This window comes from Micrasema longulum, unplaced genomic scaffold, assembly GCF_059751315.1.
Source record: "Micrasema longulum isolate JH-2025_06_02 unplaced genomic scaffold, ASM5975131v1 h1tg001763l, whole genome shotgun sequence".
NCBI classification, from domain to species: Eukaryota; Metazoa; Arthropoda; class Insecta; order Trichoptera; family Brachycentridae; genus Micrasema; species Micrasema longulum.
This window is the reverse complement of record NW_028278938.1, coordinates 58670-76552: the sequence shown is the minus strand read 5'-3', so window position 1 is coordinate 76552 and position 17883 is coordinate 58670. Positions and strand designations below refer to the sequence as shown.

The 17883-nt window shown below is 33.2% G+C and overlaps 1 protein-coding gene across 2 annotated transcripts; it reads right to left on the bottom strand.

The window, feature by feature from the left end:
- Positions 1-4882: 4882 nt before the first annotated feature.
- On the bottom strand, positions 4883-17748 carry tud (tudor domain containing protein). 2 transcript variants are annotated; one of them, XM_088237626.1, is made up of 5 exons: positions 15405-17748; positions 14885-15102; positions 13332-13502; positions 10585-11390; positions 4883-8539 (listed from the first exon to the last, which is right to left on the bottom strand). In XM_088237626.1, exons 1-5 carry the CDS (start codon positions 17556-17558, stop codon positions 5691-5693), a joined length of 6198 nt encoding a protein of 2065 aa, XP_088093752.1. In that variant the 5' UTR covers positions 17559-17748; the 3' UTR covers positions 4883-5690. The 2 variants fall into 2 exon arrangements, with proteins under 2 accessions (XP_088093752.1, XP_088093753.1); XM_088237627.1 differs by lacking the exon at positions 13332-13502.
- Positions 17749-17883: the final 135 nt, after the last annotated feature.

Below are 17883 nucleotides of genomic sequence, written 5' to 3'. Positions count from 1 at the left end.
TGTATTTTTAATCTAACCGAATCCAGATCACCATATAAGCTTTAAAGTAACTGACTCTTGTGTGGAATTTTAAAAAATATCTGAAATTAAATATGTACAATCAAACTTGGTTATAATGATAACAGAAATAGTGAGATGTTGAAATTTTAGTTGATGGTTTTCTCCATACATTTATTCATTTCTATAATAAGCTACTTCTCAGACATATCAAACAAAAATACTATCAACAATTGACCAAAAACTCTTCAATCATTTAAAAACATAATTTTCGAAATAAGAATCTAAGTAATAAAATCCAAAGGGGCGGCTAGCTTTGGTACAATGCCGTTGGGCGTCGGTATTAGATTGACACTGTAAGTGTCCAAGTACCTAATTGGTGTTTTTGCCGACAACATTGAGAAAGTATCATGCATAATATGGTTAAATTTGCATTTTAAAAATTCAAGCTTTGTGAACTCGTAAGTACCAGCTCGACACCACATTACAATTTACAACTTCTTTTGTAGTTTATGAATAACTTTGTTGTTTCGGGGTTTTTTTTACAGTGTTTTTCAGATTTTTTGTTATTTTCTATGGTCAATGCACAATAAACATTACGAGTGGGTGATGTTAGATCAGTTAAAAACTAACTCTTGAATTAATAACATGTCTACTACAAAAGGAAGTGTCTCTTAATTTGTGAAAAAATGGCAATTATACAAATACAGTAAAACCCCTGTTTTACGTTTTTCAAGGGAGCAACAAAAAAGTGTAAAACTGAGGAAATGAAAAAGTATGGAAAAAAAATAATTTCATTCAAATGTAATTATTGTACAAGACTATACTAAATTTACTGCAGAAAATTTTTAAAAACTCATGATTGGGGATTATTCATATTTACCAATAATATAATTAAAAATATTTTGTATTTTTTCAAACAAAACTGCAATGTGTTATTTTTTATTGAATTAAAAAAAATACATGCATAAATAATTTTATCTAGGTACTTCACCTTAAAAACACGAAAATAAAAATTTGAATTTGCATAAAAAGCATATAACGATTTTTTCCCTAAATATTGGGAATTTTTTTTTATATGGTATCACTTTTTTAGTATGGCACTACAAAATTTCAACTGTCACTTACATCGCGGACTGTTTCACACTTTTATGATAACTGTTAAAACTATCTCCTTTATCTCACATTATGTGTGTATAACATCAAATAATATCTATATTGGCATTTTTTTAAACTTTCGTCATCGTAATTCATTGATGTAAAGACTTTATTCTTCCTAAACATGCGTCAACTGCATGTTACTATTTAGTAAAACGTCAAAATTAGACACTTAGAAACAAAATGGTCAATTACACTGCACCTACTTTGAATTTAGTTTGAGACAATAATTTACATTTTTTTATTAACCTCGATTTTATTCTCCATTCGCGCAGCTCGTCTTTTGACAGATCGCATGAGTTATGAAAAAAAAATCGACGTGAAACCGGGGTTATGAAAAACGTTAATTGGGGGGGGGGGAAATTGAATGAGAATGTATGGAAAAAAATGGGACCTAAATATTTTGGTGTAAAAATCGGGAAAACGTAAAAATGAGGAACATAAAAACGAGGTTTTACTGTATATCAAAACCACACAAAATTTACAGATATAATATATCTAATATCTACGCAAAAAGCTTGATTAAGTACAGAAAGAGAGTGATGATGAAAAAATAATTAAATTAAAGGGAATCATTAAAATTTAGAGAACAAATAATAAATATCGTATAATATTACGAATTATGTTCGAATGTGAAACATTTATCAAAAATATCTTAAAAATGAATTTTGGCGTATATATTTATTTATTCATTATATATACGGCCTTAGCTAATTACAACAGTTATATGAAATATGTACAAGAAACTGAACAAAAAGAACATAAAACTGCATATGTAGCAAAGACAAACAACGGCAATATAACAGTGGTATACAATATATTCATAAACACAACATATCGCACCTTTAAAGATAAAACGTTACTAAATGATTTTTTTGAAGAATTTTGTTAAAAATGTTCTATTTTAAAAAAATAACTTTTCTGAATTTGATATTAGTGTAAATAAATATTCATCATGACCCCAAAAGATGGCTCAAAGCACCATAATCTTAAATTCTATTGCGAAAAAGCCTTGCATTTTTTTTTATTTAAGCTCCTGTGTAAATTTTTGTATTTTCGTTTAGTAACGGTTTGTCTTAAAAGGTGCGATATAAGACTTTGAGCTAACCCATGCCAACCCATCTTCAACCCACACTGTGTTAATGGTGAACAGTTTTACAAAAAGCCGGAAGATCTTTCCCAAAGAATTCCAAGTTGTGTGACAAATTGACTACTCTACACATTCTGGACATTGGAGCTTAAAAACAAAAGTTGCTTTTAGAAGATTTGATAAATAGCAGATTTTCACTTCTGGTGACACGATTGGGAACATGAAAATAAATTTATTGTAACAGAAATGGGACAATGCATATAAGGTCCATCTCCATTCTACATTTCTCCAATGAAGACGGATTGCTCTATTTCAAAATAGGAATAATTACCCCTTTGCAATCCAAGCAACCATGCCATTTTTCTTAGAAAACGGTGTTAGACAGATTCAATATGGTCAGTATGAGTCCTATAGAATGGAGACCAAATTGGAGAAGTATATTCTAGATAGGGTCCAACCAGCGAGCAGCAGAGTTTTGATGGTATTAATATTTTTTAAGTCTCGTCATCATTCTATTGATAAAACCAAGAAATTTGTTATTAAATTTTACCTCAAAATTAAAAATTATTGTCTTAAAAAATAATTTAGAGATAAATTTACTATGGTAATAGCAAGTTTTTTGCAAGCATCTCTCATAAATCATTTAAAAAAATAATATTTGAAAGGTTAATATTGTAATAATAATACAAATATGGAGAGAATTATCTTAAAATTAATTATCATTCATCTCTCGCCACATGGCACATGGTAACATAGGGTAATAAGTAAAAAGGGGTAAATTTGTCATTTGAAATATTATTAAACCTTTCGATTCAAGTTTATTTTACTATCTGTTCTTACGGGGATTAAACCACTGAGATAGCAATTCGCAGATAAAGTTTGTACTCAAAGAAATCATACTAAAACCTTTTGCATTATTCATGTGCGACGTATGGGCCTGCACGGCCTCTGACTGAAAGAATAATATTATGGATGTATATTTATTTGTTTACTTGGTGATAATATGCAATGGCCATTGGATTTAAAAAAAACTTTCTCCGGTAAAACAAGTAATACCAACTTAATTGGTCCCATTTTTCTCATAATAACCAAATTTGACTAAAAGTATTTATAAAGATATGACAAGATTTAGTTTTAAAAAAAAACTATGATAACTTTGTTCTTCCACAAAAAATGGCAAAAATATTGTGGACAAGGTAAAAAATAAATCATTTGGAATGTTTTCATCAGTTTTATTTCCTTACCTCATTTTTTTATGACAAATAGTATGCATTTTTTGCAATAAAATTAAGTGAATATTGAAAAAAGTAAGCTTCCATACATATGGATTAAAACAAAACAATATATTTTTATTCAGTTTTAACAAGCAACAAGATAACGTTTTAAAAGAGAAAAAAAAACAGAGATAGAGGTCATTTAAAAAATATTTGAAAACAAACGTAAAGTCTTTGTACACCTCAGTATTTCCACACAAAATAAAAATACATAACTATTTTAAAAAAATAATACAAGAGAACATAGGTTTATCATTTGGTAAAGTTCACACAATCAGTATTACGAGTTTTTTTCATTATGATTAATTGCTCATTCACCAAATAAAGGACAGTCAAACCTATTCTACGAATTAAAATAATTAAATCATAATGAGATATAGAAAGTAAGGTACACTTTAATTTAGCACATTTATTTTGAGATTATGGATCACCCACGCACCATAGGAAACTAACTCAATTTAAAATGATTTATTTACGAAGACTGCACACAATTGACATAAAACAATTTTGGTAATATGTTAATTCTAACACTAGAAAAGCCTTTTTTGGTACTAGAAAATATAACGTGCTGAAGCACTGCCATTGGAAAAAAAAATCGTTATTTGATTTCAAAAAGATGTGTAATAAATGCTTCGGTATTCACAAAAATCGCACAAATCTGGGAAATTGATGTGAAAAAGGTATGATGGAAATACATAGGTATGTTAATTTTTACCCTATTATATTCGTCTAGTAATTATGAATCCCGCTTCATACAAAACCGATATGCTGTAGTCATATAGAACTACACCATTAAACTATTAGTTAAAGTGCAGCAGCATAGAGGTGTGACTGGTTAGAATCATTAATCAATCACCTTTCCTATCAAGCATTGAACATTTGTTTCAGCATAGAGGAAACTTAACTAAGTTTTTGAAGTAAAAAATAGCATAGATAGTTCCTACGCATTGTAAAAAAAAGTTTTTATGAAGTTTTGAGTAACAAGGTTCTAAAAATCTATCGAGAAGGGTTTGAAACTGATAAGTAGCCAAGTCAGAAAGTCGTAAATCAATTAAATTGTTTCTATGTGACAATGCCAATTTGATCGCATTTAAGACATGATTAATAATTAAGTAAAATTGGGAAAATACAATTTTCTTTTACTTAAAAGATTATTAAAACCTTACTTATATCTAGAACATAGTTGCCTAAGACCGACAGAAAACAATTATTTTAACCCAATTGAAAACTTATTACTAGAACATATTAAATTTTAATTTCAAAAGTAACATCTGGAATATTGAGTTGGTTCTTAAATATTTAGAATCACAGTCATTATGTATGTTTTTTGATATTTATGTATGTTTTTTTTATATTCACTTGATTTTTTGTGTCGATTTGATTTACTCTAATATTTCGATTTTGAAACCATTTTCGACTGATCGTAATCAACTCAATGGCAGAAAATGGTAATCAAGTTGTGTAGAATTCAACATTATGTAGACGTAAGAAATGCACATTTTTATTTTGTGTATTCTATTTTGCACAGCCATATTTATATATATTTTTATGTATGAAAAAAATATGTCACTAAACTAGAAGTTAAAGTTTTATGTTGCGAATTAAAGTAAAACATACATAAATAAGAATATTAGAGGGCATAAGTTTTGTCACTCTCGTAACAATAGTGTAAAAATAAATGGCTTTCTGGGTTATCAATGTTCTCTTGATAAAAGCACTTAATGTTAAATGGTATTTATATTAATTTAAAAAATGAAAAAGAAAAGTACTCAAATTTAAACTTATAATAAAGTATAATGTGAATCATGAGCAAATTAATTTAATAATAATGAAAATATATATGTACATAGTTTTACACAGAATGGTTTCTAGATATGCATATAAATGCATGTACGTACTGTATGTATATATTTTACCGGAAAATATAGATCGAGAACAATATTATGTTAAGTGTATGGATAATGCATCAAAGTGACGTACACTTTGTGGGTCCAAAAAATATGCCTTTTCCTCTCAAACATAAAACACTTGGAATCGGCATTGAAAATTATACTAAGGTGGCCTTAACAATGGCAGTTACACAATATTTTACATGTTTGTCATACAATTTATAAAACTTTAATAAATCACCAGTTTCCGGAGAAAGTTAAGAGAATAACAAACTTTATACTTTACAGTTCACTGGGGTTTGATTCTTCCGAATTGTTTTCTGTGTTCAAATTAATGTGACCTTTATCAGAAGATTTTGCCACATTTGATGATTCGTGATCGGGCTTTTGAGTATTCTTATGGACGGTAGGGGATAAGCACACATCTAAAGAACCATTACTTGTATTCCCTACTTCCATAGAGTCACTTGTCGAACTCCGCTCTTCCAAAGAGTCACCTTTAGAACTCGCATCTTCAAAATAGTCACCTTTGGAATTCGGTTCTTCCAAAGAGTCACCTCTAAAATTTGATTCTTCCAAAGAGTCGCCTTTAGAATTCGGTTCTTCCAAAGAGCCTTCTTTAGAATTCGGCTTTTCCAAAGAGTCCCCTTTAGAACTTGACTCTTCCAAAGAATCATCTTCAGAACTTGAATCTCCCAAAGAATTATCTTCAGCAGTTGGCTGTTCTAACAAATTATCTTTTGTGCTTAGATCTATAGATGTATCACTTTTAATACCTAGCTCTTCAAAGTCATTTTTGGTTAGTGATTCTTCTTCAGTTTTAGTGTTATATGAAGATACATCTTTGATATTTGATATATCTAAATCCTCAACGTTACTTTTAAAAGTGTGTAAAGATTCATCAACAGACTTTGATGTTTCTGAAAATTCATGAGTAGTTTTAGGTGTTTGTAAAGATTCATCAGTTTTAGAAATTTCTGAGGGAACACCCTCTTCTAAAACATTTTGACTGCTTATCATATGTAATTCATCAGAAAATAAATTCTCATTATCATCACTGTCAATTTTTATATTATCAAATTCATTTTTTTCGGTGGAATCTTGATCACTGGTTATTTCAAGTTTATCAATATAATCTTCGAGCTGCCTTGATGTGTGTTCATGAGATTCTTCATTCATTTCAGATTCTTCGATATTTGGGCAATTATTATCAGATTCATTAACAATGTCAGGAGCATTACTGTTTTCCGCTTGCGTTTCATTTATTGAATTATTTAAGAAATATGCGTCTTCTATTTTGTCATCAACCGTTTTAGAAACATCATCATGCGAATTAAATTCTACTTCAGAATCTTCAACTACACACGGTGAAGAATTTTCTGCGCTAACTTTTGATTCTATTTCATTGCTGGCAATGAGACTATCAGAAGTATCACCATGATTATAGTCAATATTTTCTTTATTCTGAACTTCCGTATCACCCGAAGAAGAAATATCAGAGGTTAGTAATAATTGGATAACATCTTGTCCATTTAAAAATAGTTTTATAGTCATAGGATCGCAACTAGAATCAATTAATTCCATATAATATTCTTGAGAATCATCCGAAGCAAACTGAGAGAAGTTCTCCTGGAATTGTTTGTACAATTCAGAACTTCGGACAGGCATTACAAGACTGCAGTGTTGCGCCAGAGGAGGCAATTGTTGTAAATCCTCAGGCAGAGCTTTGAGTGAAGAAGTTACGGCTGTTGATCCAAAGTCGATATGAAACACTCGGATACCATTTTCTCCATGGTCCAAAATCTTAGATCTGTACCACAGGGAGTCATCTGTAAATATGCTAGCACATATGACCCCTACTTCGATGTCATTTAAATTTTCAAAACTTTCAGCATCTTCTAAAGCTGCAGTAATTTTATTGAGATTATCAGTACTAGACATATACTGAATCCAAAAATCATCCGAGGAGTTACTAAAACTAATGCCTACTGATGACATTTTGTCTTCGCCAACTAATGGGAGCCTATCTGGTGTACTAGTGTCAAATTCACACAGTGAAAGTAATTCTTCAGTGACAGATTTACCATCAATAAATAACTCGACAATAGATATATCTCCGGAAGCAATAAAGGATATATTAAATATTGTAGCACCATCAGCTGCGAGTTCTGCAAATTTTAGTTCCGCTTCTTTTGACCAATTCTTTATATTTCCAGGCTTCTGCAGAGCGCACTTACGAGACAAAGCGGGGAGGTTCCTCAGATTTTCAGGAAGACTTCTCAATTCATTGGTTAAAGATGCATTACCATAATCCATGAACAAAACTTCAGTACCGTCAGAGCCGTGAATAATAACTTGTGCGCGATACCATAAGTCATCCTCTGGAAACTTGGCGACACAAATAGCTTCTTCGGCTATCTCATTAAGTGGTGGGAAGTCTGCAGCATTAACCAACTCTTCCGATATGGCCTCAAGGTCATGGATAGAACTTTCCAGTTGAATCCAAAATTCTAGAGGTGAATTGACATGGCTTGCGAAACACGTCGGTAAATCATTTTCATCAGATTTTTCCGCGTGAGCAGCATGTCCAGCTGCTACTAATTTATCTGTCGTATTTTGACTTTCAACATATAAGTTGACGTATGTTGTCGCTCCTTTCAAAATAAAGACAGCATCAATGGGATTTTCAGTATTACCCAATAGCTGTGTGAAGTGTTCAGAAGCTTGCTCTGTCCACTGACCGGTGCCAGTGGGAGTGGCATTCACACTGCACTTCATAGCGTACGGACCTATTTCCTGCATTTCTGCTGGCAACACTTTAAGGATTCCCGGAGTATTATCGAGAACATCCGTGTTTCCGTAGTCAATAAATCTCACTGTTATTATGTCACTGTCAGAATCCAAGATAGTTGTTCTGTAAAACTGCTCATCTGCAGAATACTTGGAAATACATAATTTATTTACTTCGTGATCTAAATAATCTTCAAAACTGTCGGCTCCTTGTAAAATTTCTTGAAGGCTGTTGATTTTATCTGTATCAGATTCTAACTGTAGCCAAAATTGTCCTGGAGTATCAATATGTGTTACAAAAACTGTAGTTGTCGGTACTGAAATATTCACCGCTGCTGAACCTGAAATAAATAAACGATACATTCATAAAATATAATTTTAACAAGAACTAATAAATACTTAGCTATACAGCTTAGTACAATCTTTTAATATAATAAACCGAATGAAATAATAAGTTGGAGTACTAGGAGCTTGTCGGTATAGAAGTGCCTAATAGCCCGCATTTCTCAGCTTTTCTCAATACCTGCACAGTACTTTTGTTTTGTACTCGTATTATTAACAATTATTATTTTACTATTTATGTATGTATACATTTATGTGTATGTACAAGGGTCATCCGTAAAGTCATACCCATTTACGCCGTGCGGAGCGCTGGCAAATAGAGTAGCTGCCGGACAAATGCTAACACGATCAGTTGTATTTCAGCTGTCTGTGTACAATGTTACATCTCGCTGCTTGTTTCTGTGAGTGTTCATAATGTTCAAAAAAAATAGAGAACTCCGCCAGTGTGAAGTTAGAGCAGAGCTGTGATTAGATTTCTCAACGCAAGAAATGTGTGACCTTGTGATATTCATAGGCAATTGAAGGAGGTGTATGGAGACAATGTTATGGATGAGTCGTCTGTTTGGCGCTGGTGTAGTAATTTCAACTTGTGAAGAGAGAACACCCATGACGACAAGCAATGCCAATGCATATTGTGCGACATTGAAGAAATTACAGCAGGCAATTCAAAATCTATGGTCGAGGTCTGTTGTATACTGGCGTCATCCTCCTCCACGATAATGCCAGGCCTCATACGGCTGGCATAACACAACAACTTGCGCAACAATTCAAATGGAAAACTATCAACCATCCACCCTCATCAAAACTCATCACACATTACAACAAATGCTTAAATTTGCTAGGTGACTATGTAGGGATGTAGTTTAACCTAGCCGGACAGAAGGGGGATTCGAATCCCCCATAGACCGATTTGGTCAATTTCACTTTATGTACATAAGCATTCGGCAAACTAACAAAAATGAATAAACTAATGAAACGAGAGTTTACGACTCGAGGGACCACAATGAATTCGGAAAATTGTTGCGAGACCTTGAAAACACTCAGAGAAGCCATCCAAAATCGCTGGAGAGGAAGACTGACGAAAGGCGTTAGACTGCACCACGACAATGCGCGCCCGCACGTCTCGATAAACCAAGGATTTAATCGAAAATTTTGGCTGGGATCTCGTTAAACAGGCTCCTTACAGCCCTGATCTTGCACCGAGTGACTTCCACTTGTTTCCAAAATTAAGGCAACACTTGGGTGGACAACGTTTCGAGACTGATGAAAGAGTGTAGGAAGCGGTCACCAAATTCCTCCACGGACTGGCGGCGGACTTCTTTGAAGCTGGATTCAAAAAGTGGATTAGTAGTCAACAAAAATGTGTTGAAAAATATGATAATTATGTTGAAAAATAGTTAAAAAATTAAGCTTTCCAATGATGTATTTTTCAGTTCAAATAAAAAATGCCTTAAACCTGAAAAAAATTTGAGAACCTTATTTTTTACACAACCCTCGTATTATTTAGATAACAACTATTATAACTAGGAACATAATATAAATCATGTAAATCAATGCCTCGACACGAGTTGTGCCTTGTAAAGTGTTCACATGAAAAAGAAAAATAAGTAAATAAATTTGAAAAATTAAAAAAATACATATAATCAAGCAGTTCAATAAACAATTGAATGTAGATGCAGAAAACAGCCAGTCCACAATTTTGAAAAAAATTGATATTTGTGTTATCGAACTCAAAAAGGCCAGGCTGCTTTCATCCAAAAATTTTTAAAATGAATGTCACCGCATACATTCAAAGTTTGTATGAGATTTCATTCGATATTAGATCTGGCTGTCATTAAAACCATTAAATCTGGTCATATACATGATTATATTCTTTTTTGTATTATAAAAAAATGAATGCGTGCATTATTAATCATTTGCCAAAGTAAAAAAACATTCCAACTGTTTTATAGATTTGATTATTTACTCTTTTACAAAAGTGCTATTATCTCAGTTTTTTTTTTCTATGGCTGACTGCTTTCTGCATAACTACGTTCAATTTTACCTGCAATACTTGAATTATCCGAAACGGCAATGTTATTTTCAATCAATTTTTGGGCAACAGAAGTTCCATCTTCATTTTGTAAGGACACACAGAAGACTTCATCGGCTAGCTCATTGTGGATAGTACATTTGTATGAGTTACCGCTAAAATATCCATCAACGTCCGAATTCTTCCAATTATCACCAACTGGTGATACTCCAGCCAAAATGCAATGTACAGACAATCTTGGTAGGTCCATCAATTCACTTTCCAGTTGCCATATTTCATTGCCAGTCACTTCACATTTATTTCCGAAATCTACAAACTGGACAACACATTTTCCACAATTGTTATCTATCACTTTAGCCCGGTAGAGAACCTTATCTTCGGGAAATCTAGCCAAGACCGAGGCACCGATACTAATGTCAGCGCAGGTTGCCTTAATACCGCTATACATGTTGGGTATATTTAGCATCATAGTTTTAAATTGGTCTTCCTGGTTTAAAATTTGAACATAAAAATCTCCAGGGTTAGTGAACCAGGATACACGAACATCTTGAATGTCCCCATCATTAAAACTGTATTTTCCAAAAGGCATTTCAAATGATGCAGGGTTTGTCAATGATTTGACGGGAGTACTAGAGTAGGAAGATTTGGGTTCATAAGACCTGCCAGAATAGTTATTATCATTGGAGAATTTGTCATTCCGAAAGTTATTATCATATTTATTTCCTTGTCCCCCAGATCTATCAGAGTAAGGTTTCCTTCCACTTTCACTATCTTCTCTTCCGGATACCGCTTTGTAAAATCTATCAGCTTTATTTTCTCTGAAATCACGTAGAATTTATTAAAACGGAGTTATCAGAAACAATAAATTTAATTTATTTAATTATTTAATAAACGTCCAGAGGGCTCTTACAATACACGGTTAAAAGTGCATAAATATGATAGAATATAACAAAAATTCAATCATAACTATTACACTAAACATGTAATTAATTCTAAAAAAAAAAAGAAAAAGGAAATAAAGTGAAGATGAATGGAGAAACACATTAAATAGGGGTGAATTGAGGGTATGGCCATTCGATGGATAGGATGGCTAATTTGATAGCAGCAGGAGTGGTGTGGAGCAAGTCCAACAGCTCAGCATAATTATAAGCTATTCTGTGGATGCTCACTAGGGGAGGGGAGAATGGTAGGTAAAGTTTGACCTATTGTACTCACACTGGAACATTTGTTGGAGTCTGGTCTGGTACACGAAAGTTTATCAGGGACAGTAATTTTGGGCAATCTATTATGGTGCATATCACTTTGTGCATTAGAGTAAAATCAGCAATTGTCCTTCTGGTGGAGAGCAATGGTAACCTCAACTCAGACATCAAAGTTTGGTGGCAAATTTAATTTATAAGTTTACCATTTTTGAACTGTATATAGCGTAAAAACTTCCGCTGAACTCTTTCCAAGTTAAAAGAGTTGCAGTTGTACAAAGAGCTCCAGACTGACAATGCATATTCCAGTTGTGATCAGACCAGAGCACAATACAGAGATTTTATAGAAACGATGCTACTAAAATTTGTCATATTCCGGGAAACTAAAGACAGAAAGGTTGGCATGCTGCTATGTACTATTGTTTCCAAAAACATTACAGTTGCACACAGCTAAACTATGCCTACTTTGTGTTCGGCTAAATGCTACTATTGTAAGGAAAATAGGTGAAGAATTTCCGTTGAACGGTCATAATGTTCATTCCTTTAGATCCAAACTCACCAAAAAGATTGTTGTGAAGATAAATAAACAGAGAAACATATCATCATACGTTTAAAATATAATTCAGATATTACTAATAAAAAAACTAGGGTTTTTAAAACCTCCTGCTAGTCAGATGATAAGAATAACAAAGATCGAGCCAAATTTGATTAAGTAAATACGCATTAAATCTTGCCGGTTAATTATATATTTTATAAAATCATAACCGCTGTTAATGTACTAACAAAAAAAAATTGAGTTTAATATAATTATGCAATGAGTGAGCAAAAAAGTGATGGTTATAATTTTAAAACTTCTTCTTGGACCAGTTGGTTTTATTACACGATGATGATTATAATATCAAAACCAACTTAGACCAATAGAACTTTATTATTTATATTTAGTTCTTCATTACTTGTATGCTGATGATCTAGTAATTTATTTTTATTCTAGTATGGAAAATAGCTTGGAGTAGAGTAATGTGTCAGTTATAAATTTACATGTTATGCAACTTTTAAATGAGAACATTAAAGTTAAATCAATATTAAAAATTAGCGGAAGGAATTTAATGAAGGATTTAAATTGTAAATATTATTACACCGAAGATATTTATTTGTTGATGGATTATTTTTTATCAAGGGGGGTAATGATATTATCTGGGGATTAGGGAAGAGTAATTATTTTATAACAAAGCACAACATTAACGTGATGATTTATCTTAATGTTTTATGTAATTTTTATGTAATTATTTTGATAATGGTAGGCTGCATTAAAAATAATGTCAGTTTTTCTACAGTAAGGTTCTTTGCTTAGTAAAAAAAAAAGTGCCATTGTAACATAAATATTATAACAACAACACACAGAAATGAAACATAAAAAAGCAAGGTATCTATACAAAAACACCATTTTTTAAATGCAAAAAGGTGATGTTTGAAATGGTATCAAGCATATCCTTAACCAAACAAGAGACGTGCACAAACAGGGTTGTGAGCAAAAGCAAATATCTAAAATCTATAAAATACCGCTGATATTGAGAGCCAAAACCACCGGATGAGTGTGTTTTGTCAGATTTTTTATGTGAATATTGTTGTGCTCTATGTTTGGAGGAAGAAGATGAATTAGACGCATTATCAGAATTTCCTCCCTGCTGATTAATCCGACTATGTGGTTCTCGCAGACCTCCGAAAGATTTCCTGAAAGTTTGTTTAAATTTTCGTCAGTATGAATAAATTAAAAACAAAATTCCATTTTTTATCACTTGGCAATAATTTGTTCGAAACAGAAAAATCAATTACAAAAATGCATGAGCCATAGTTAATATAATCCTGTTTCGGAATTATTTTTGAAAGAAACTACATAAAACAAAACAATATTTCATGAAAATATTATTCATATAACTATTTTCGTGTTGGTGATATTATTTAGTTTTTTTAAAAACTTTTTTGTTCAATCTACACATGCATGTTAAAAGATAAACCTTTTTTTTACTATTTTTATTTCTCACGTCGATTTAAACTTCTTTATTTATAAAGGTTTTCTTTATACGAAACTGTTGTGTATATAATATATTTCATTATCATTTATATTTTTTTATTCTTTACTTTATATTTGAAGTATGTATGTATTTATTTCTTATAAATATGTCATATTTGTGTAAAGTAAAAGGCACTTCCATGTGGTATATTTTGATAAAATAAAACTCCATTGATCTCGATTTATCCAAGCATTCCACCTTCCGTACTAACATGTAATCCTGTTATCTTCTAATTTCCTATCCTCGGATATTTATTAAATTTCCTCCAAACACACCATATATGATTTTGTGATGTTGTCCTTTCCACTATTGAAAATTTGACAAAATACTGTAATAATTAAGAGCTTGCACATTTAGGCAGCATGTATTACTTGATCATCACAAAATTCAGGATCAATTTGCGCAAATTAAAAGTGAAATATACAATAAAGTGTTCATTTTATAAACGACTAAAAGATTCCTATATTTTTTATGATAATCAAGTATGCATTGCTTAAATAAACACCCCTGGTAAAATCATCATCATTCCCTTTCCGCATCTAATGGTGCATAGGGCACTGCATTGGTACACCAATCGCAGTGTATCTTGATCATTTTTTGTTACATGAAGGTAAGATGATCAGTCTTACAACTCAGGTACCAGTCCAGGGAATATGAAATATTCTGAAATATATATAATATAACCATGTCAGGAATTGAACCTGAGACCTCTTGCATGGTAGGCAAATGCGCTGACCATTAGACCACAAGGCCAACAGCCTGGTAAAATAGTTATCACTAATTATTTTATTTTTAAATATACATAATATTTAACTATTTATATCCTTAAGTTAGTTAATATTACAAGTGTATAATATAATAGTGTATGTAACTAATATTTACAATTATTTTAAGTATTATATAATTGAATATTTTTAATGGTTATAAACAAAACCACGAAATATATTACCTTAATAATGTTTTCATGGAAACGGTTTGTCTTCTTCGTTATCTCACCATGATAACAAAAGATTTTAAAATAATATAATTAATTATACTCACTGGCCATATTCAGGTTTATTATCGTAGCCACGACTTCCCTGGTTATAATTATCTCCTCTATCTTGTCTCCGGGGTTTGGAGTAGCGATTGTCTCCATCTCGACTCCCAAAAGATTTATCACTGTCATCGTGATTGTTTTTCTTATCATCATAAGAAGATTTACCCCTTTTATTCCCATAGGTTTCTTTGGGCTGCTCCGGAGAGTTTTCTTCAAACACCTGTTGAGATTTAGAAAATTATATTTTTGATAAAAATAATTTCATTTTTCAATAGTTACTATATTTCTTGAAGGAAATACAAATACTACACTGAATAAAAGATAATATATATGGCAATTTTATTTGCAAATTTGATGTGATAGAAAATTCCACAAGCTAACCACAGCGATTCATTATGATTCTAAAGATTGAAAATCTGAATGGATGTTTTTCCACTAAGTGATAAAAAAATCATGCTGACAAAAACCATATATCGATGGAAAGAGAACAGCATTGAAAAATAATAGGTTTTGTTAGCATACCTTCTGGCACTGGGGACTTATGGCAGGAGTGGATGATGGTGGAGGAGTAGCAGCTACAGCCTGCTTAATGGCATCCGACACCAAGACGGGTGGAGAGTGAGTCTGGTCCAGTAACTCCACCAATAGAACACCTCCCTCGAGCAGTCCTTGTACTCGCATACACAGGATTTTCTCTAGTGTCAAACTCTCCAAATTGTCCGATGTCAGCTGATCGAATGGTTTATCTTCAAACGATTTGAGAGCGCAGTGAATTGCCTGAGCTTTCATCTTAATCAAATTTATAGGAATAGGTCGTAGTGAGTCCGCGGTAACTTCTTGATCGTTTCCATAGTCGATATAGTTGACTGTGATCTTGTCTTTTTTGATGTTGGTTACCAGCGCTCTATACCAGTTGTGGTCATCGGGAAATAGAGCGCAGCAAACCATCCCACACTTAACTTGGTGGAAGAGAAGGGGCTGAGTACTTTCGCAATGTTCCTCCACTTCGGCCATCATGGTGTTCAGAGCGTCTATATTTTCAGAAAGTTGAATGAAAAATTTAGTGCAGCTGTCTACGTAAGAAACTAGTACCGAATGCTCCCCAGTTATAGTGGCGGGATCCATTTTGAGGAATGAGGGATTCTGTTTTTGCAAGAGCATATCTTTAACGCTTCTCCCGTTGATTGTTAATTCGCAATACTGAATGAGCGGAGGCCCTTCAGGGGGAACAACTCTCAGTATGAGAACTTTATTATTCACGATTTCATAAAACTCGTGTTTTATTTCTTCTGTTACCTGTAAACCCATTATACCGGATAAACTAAATCTTAAAGCAAAAACGCATGGAGTTACAAAATCTTCGGGAATGTAAAATATATCCGAGTATGAAACTGATTCAGTCATACCGAAATCCACGAAGAACAATTTACACTGGGAGGGCGTTAGTCCCATCACGACTGCTCGACAGAGGGTGTTGTCTTCGGAAAACCTGCCCAGGCACACAGAGCCAATCATGGGTGGCTCCGATAAGCTTTTAGGAGGTTCGCTGTTTATCTTGGAAACAATCGAGGTTAAAAAGTTTTCATCACTTTTGAGTTGGATGGCAAAAAGCTTCGGACCATCTTTAGCGAATGATACGTGAACTTCGTGTTGCGAATTTAATTCTAAGAGACGACTCTTGTAGGTGGAAGGATTCCTTTGTACGGGAGGAGTGGCGAAACCGGGACTGAGTGGTACTTTGGCCTCCGGGTGACTGCTCGCCTGTTTGTCTCTATCTTCAACCGCCCGGTTTAGGGGACGCGGTGGTACGACACTCCGCAACTTGTTCCTGTTGCTGGGAACAGGTTGATCTTTATTTATATTTCTAGCGTAGGGATCGTAGTGAGGAGAATTTTGGGCCATTTGAAAACGAAAGCCCTGTCCAATATTCTCTTGTGGCATTTCTGATGCATTGGTGGGAAGCCTGTCATTCTTACGATGTGCGGCCGTAACGGGAACAGGCTGCGGTTGAGCAAGGAGAGGATTTTTAGCTTGTTGAAATTTGATTCCGCTGAGCATTTTTTGTAGTATAAATTGTTGTTCCTGCAAATTTACTTTAATACCAAATTTGCGAGACGCAAGGTATTCTGATAAATCATAATTCTTAAATTGCATTTTAACAAAATATTTATTGTAAATATTGAGCTCCACAAGACACGCAATTTCTTGGTAGTAAATTAAATTCCTAATTTCAGTGACATTAGCCTCGTCCCACACTCCATTTGGGTTTATGATAGATGACAACAAGTAGTCTGTAGCCTGAGGTGGTAAAGATTTCAGCGGATCTGGAGAATTCTGGTTCATAATCCTTATGGAATCTGCCGGGATGGAATCGCTATTGCCGTAGTCTATGAAATAAACCGAAACATATCCAGCATTCAAATTATGTAGGCTTGTTATTTTCGCTCTGTAGAAGGAATCGTCGTGGTACTTGGCAATGCATAGTAAACCATTACGTAGAGCGGAAGGTTGAACACTTCCTACGCCGCATTGAAACTGGTCCCGCAGAGATAAAATAAGGCTTTCAATTATGAGTGCTCCTTGTTTATCGGCTTGGCCAAACATTTTCAAATATGGACCTTCACTTTCTACGTGCGTCATAAATAGCTGAAACTCCGTACCGATACTTAAAGCCATATTGAGTTTGTGTATTTAAAATTCCACTAAACAAAAACGTTGGTTTTTCGCGCGTCGCAAAACCCAAAGCCGAATAGCAAAAAGTCATGCCATGCGCGAATTGCAGAAATCACAAGCAGAGTTGAGCAGAGAAATAGAAACAGCGCAGAGACAGGCAAAATACCAAAACAAGTAAAATATTTCCATAGAAAAATGCAACAATATATCCCTTTTATAGTTGTTGCTGGTTCCGGTGATAAGTTACGAAATGAACTGAGAAATACCGTTTTTTCGTAACAATAATAATAGACTTTATTCAGAAAAACAAAAAATCCGTAATTCTTGC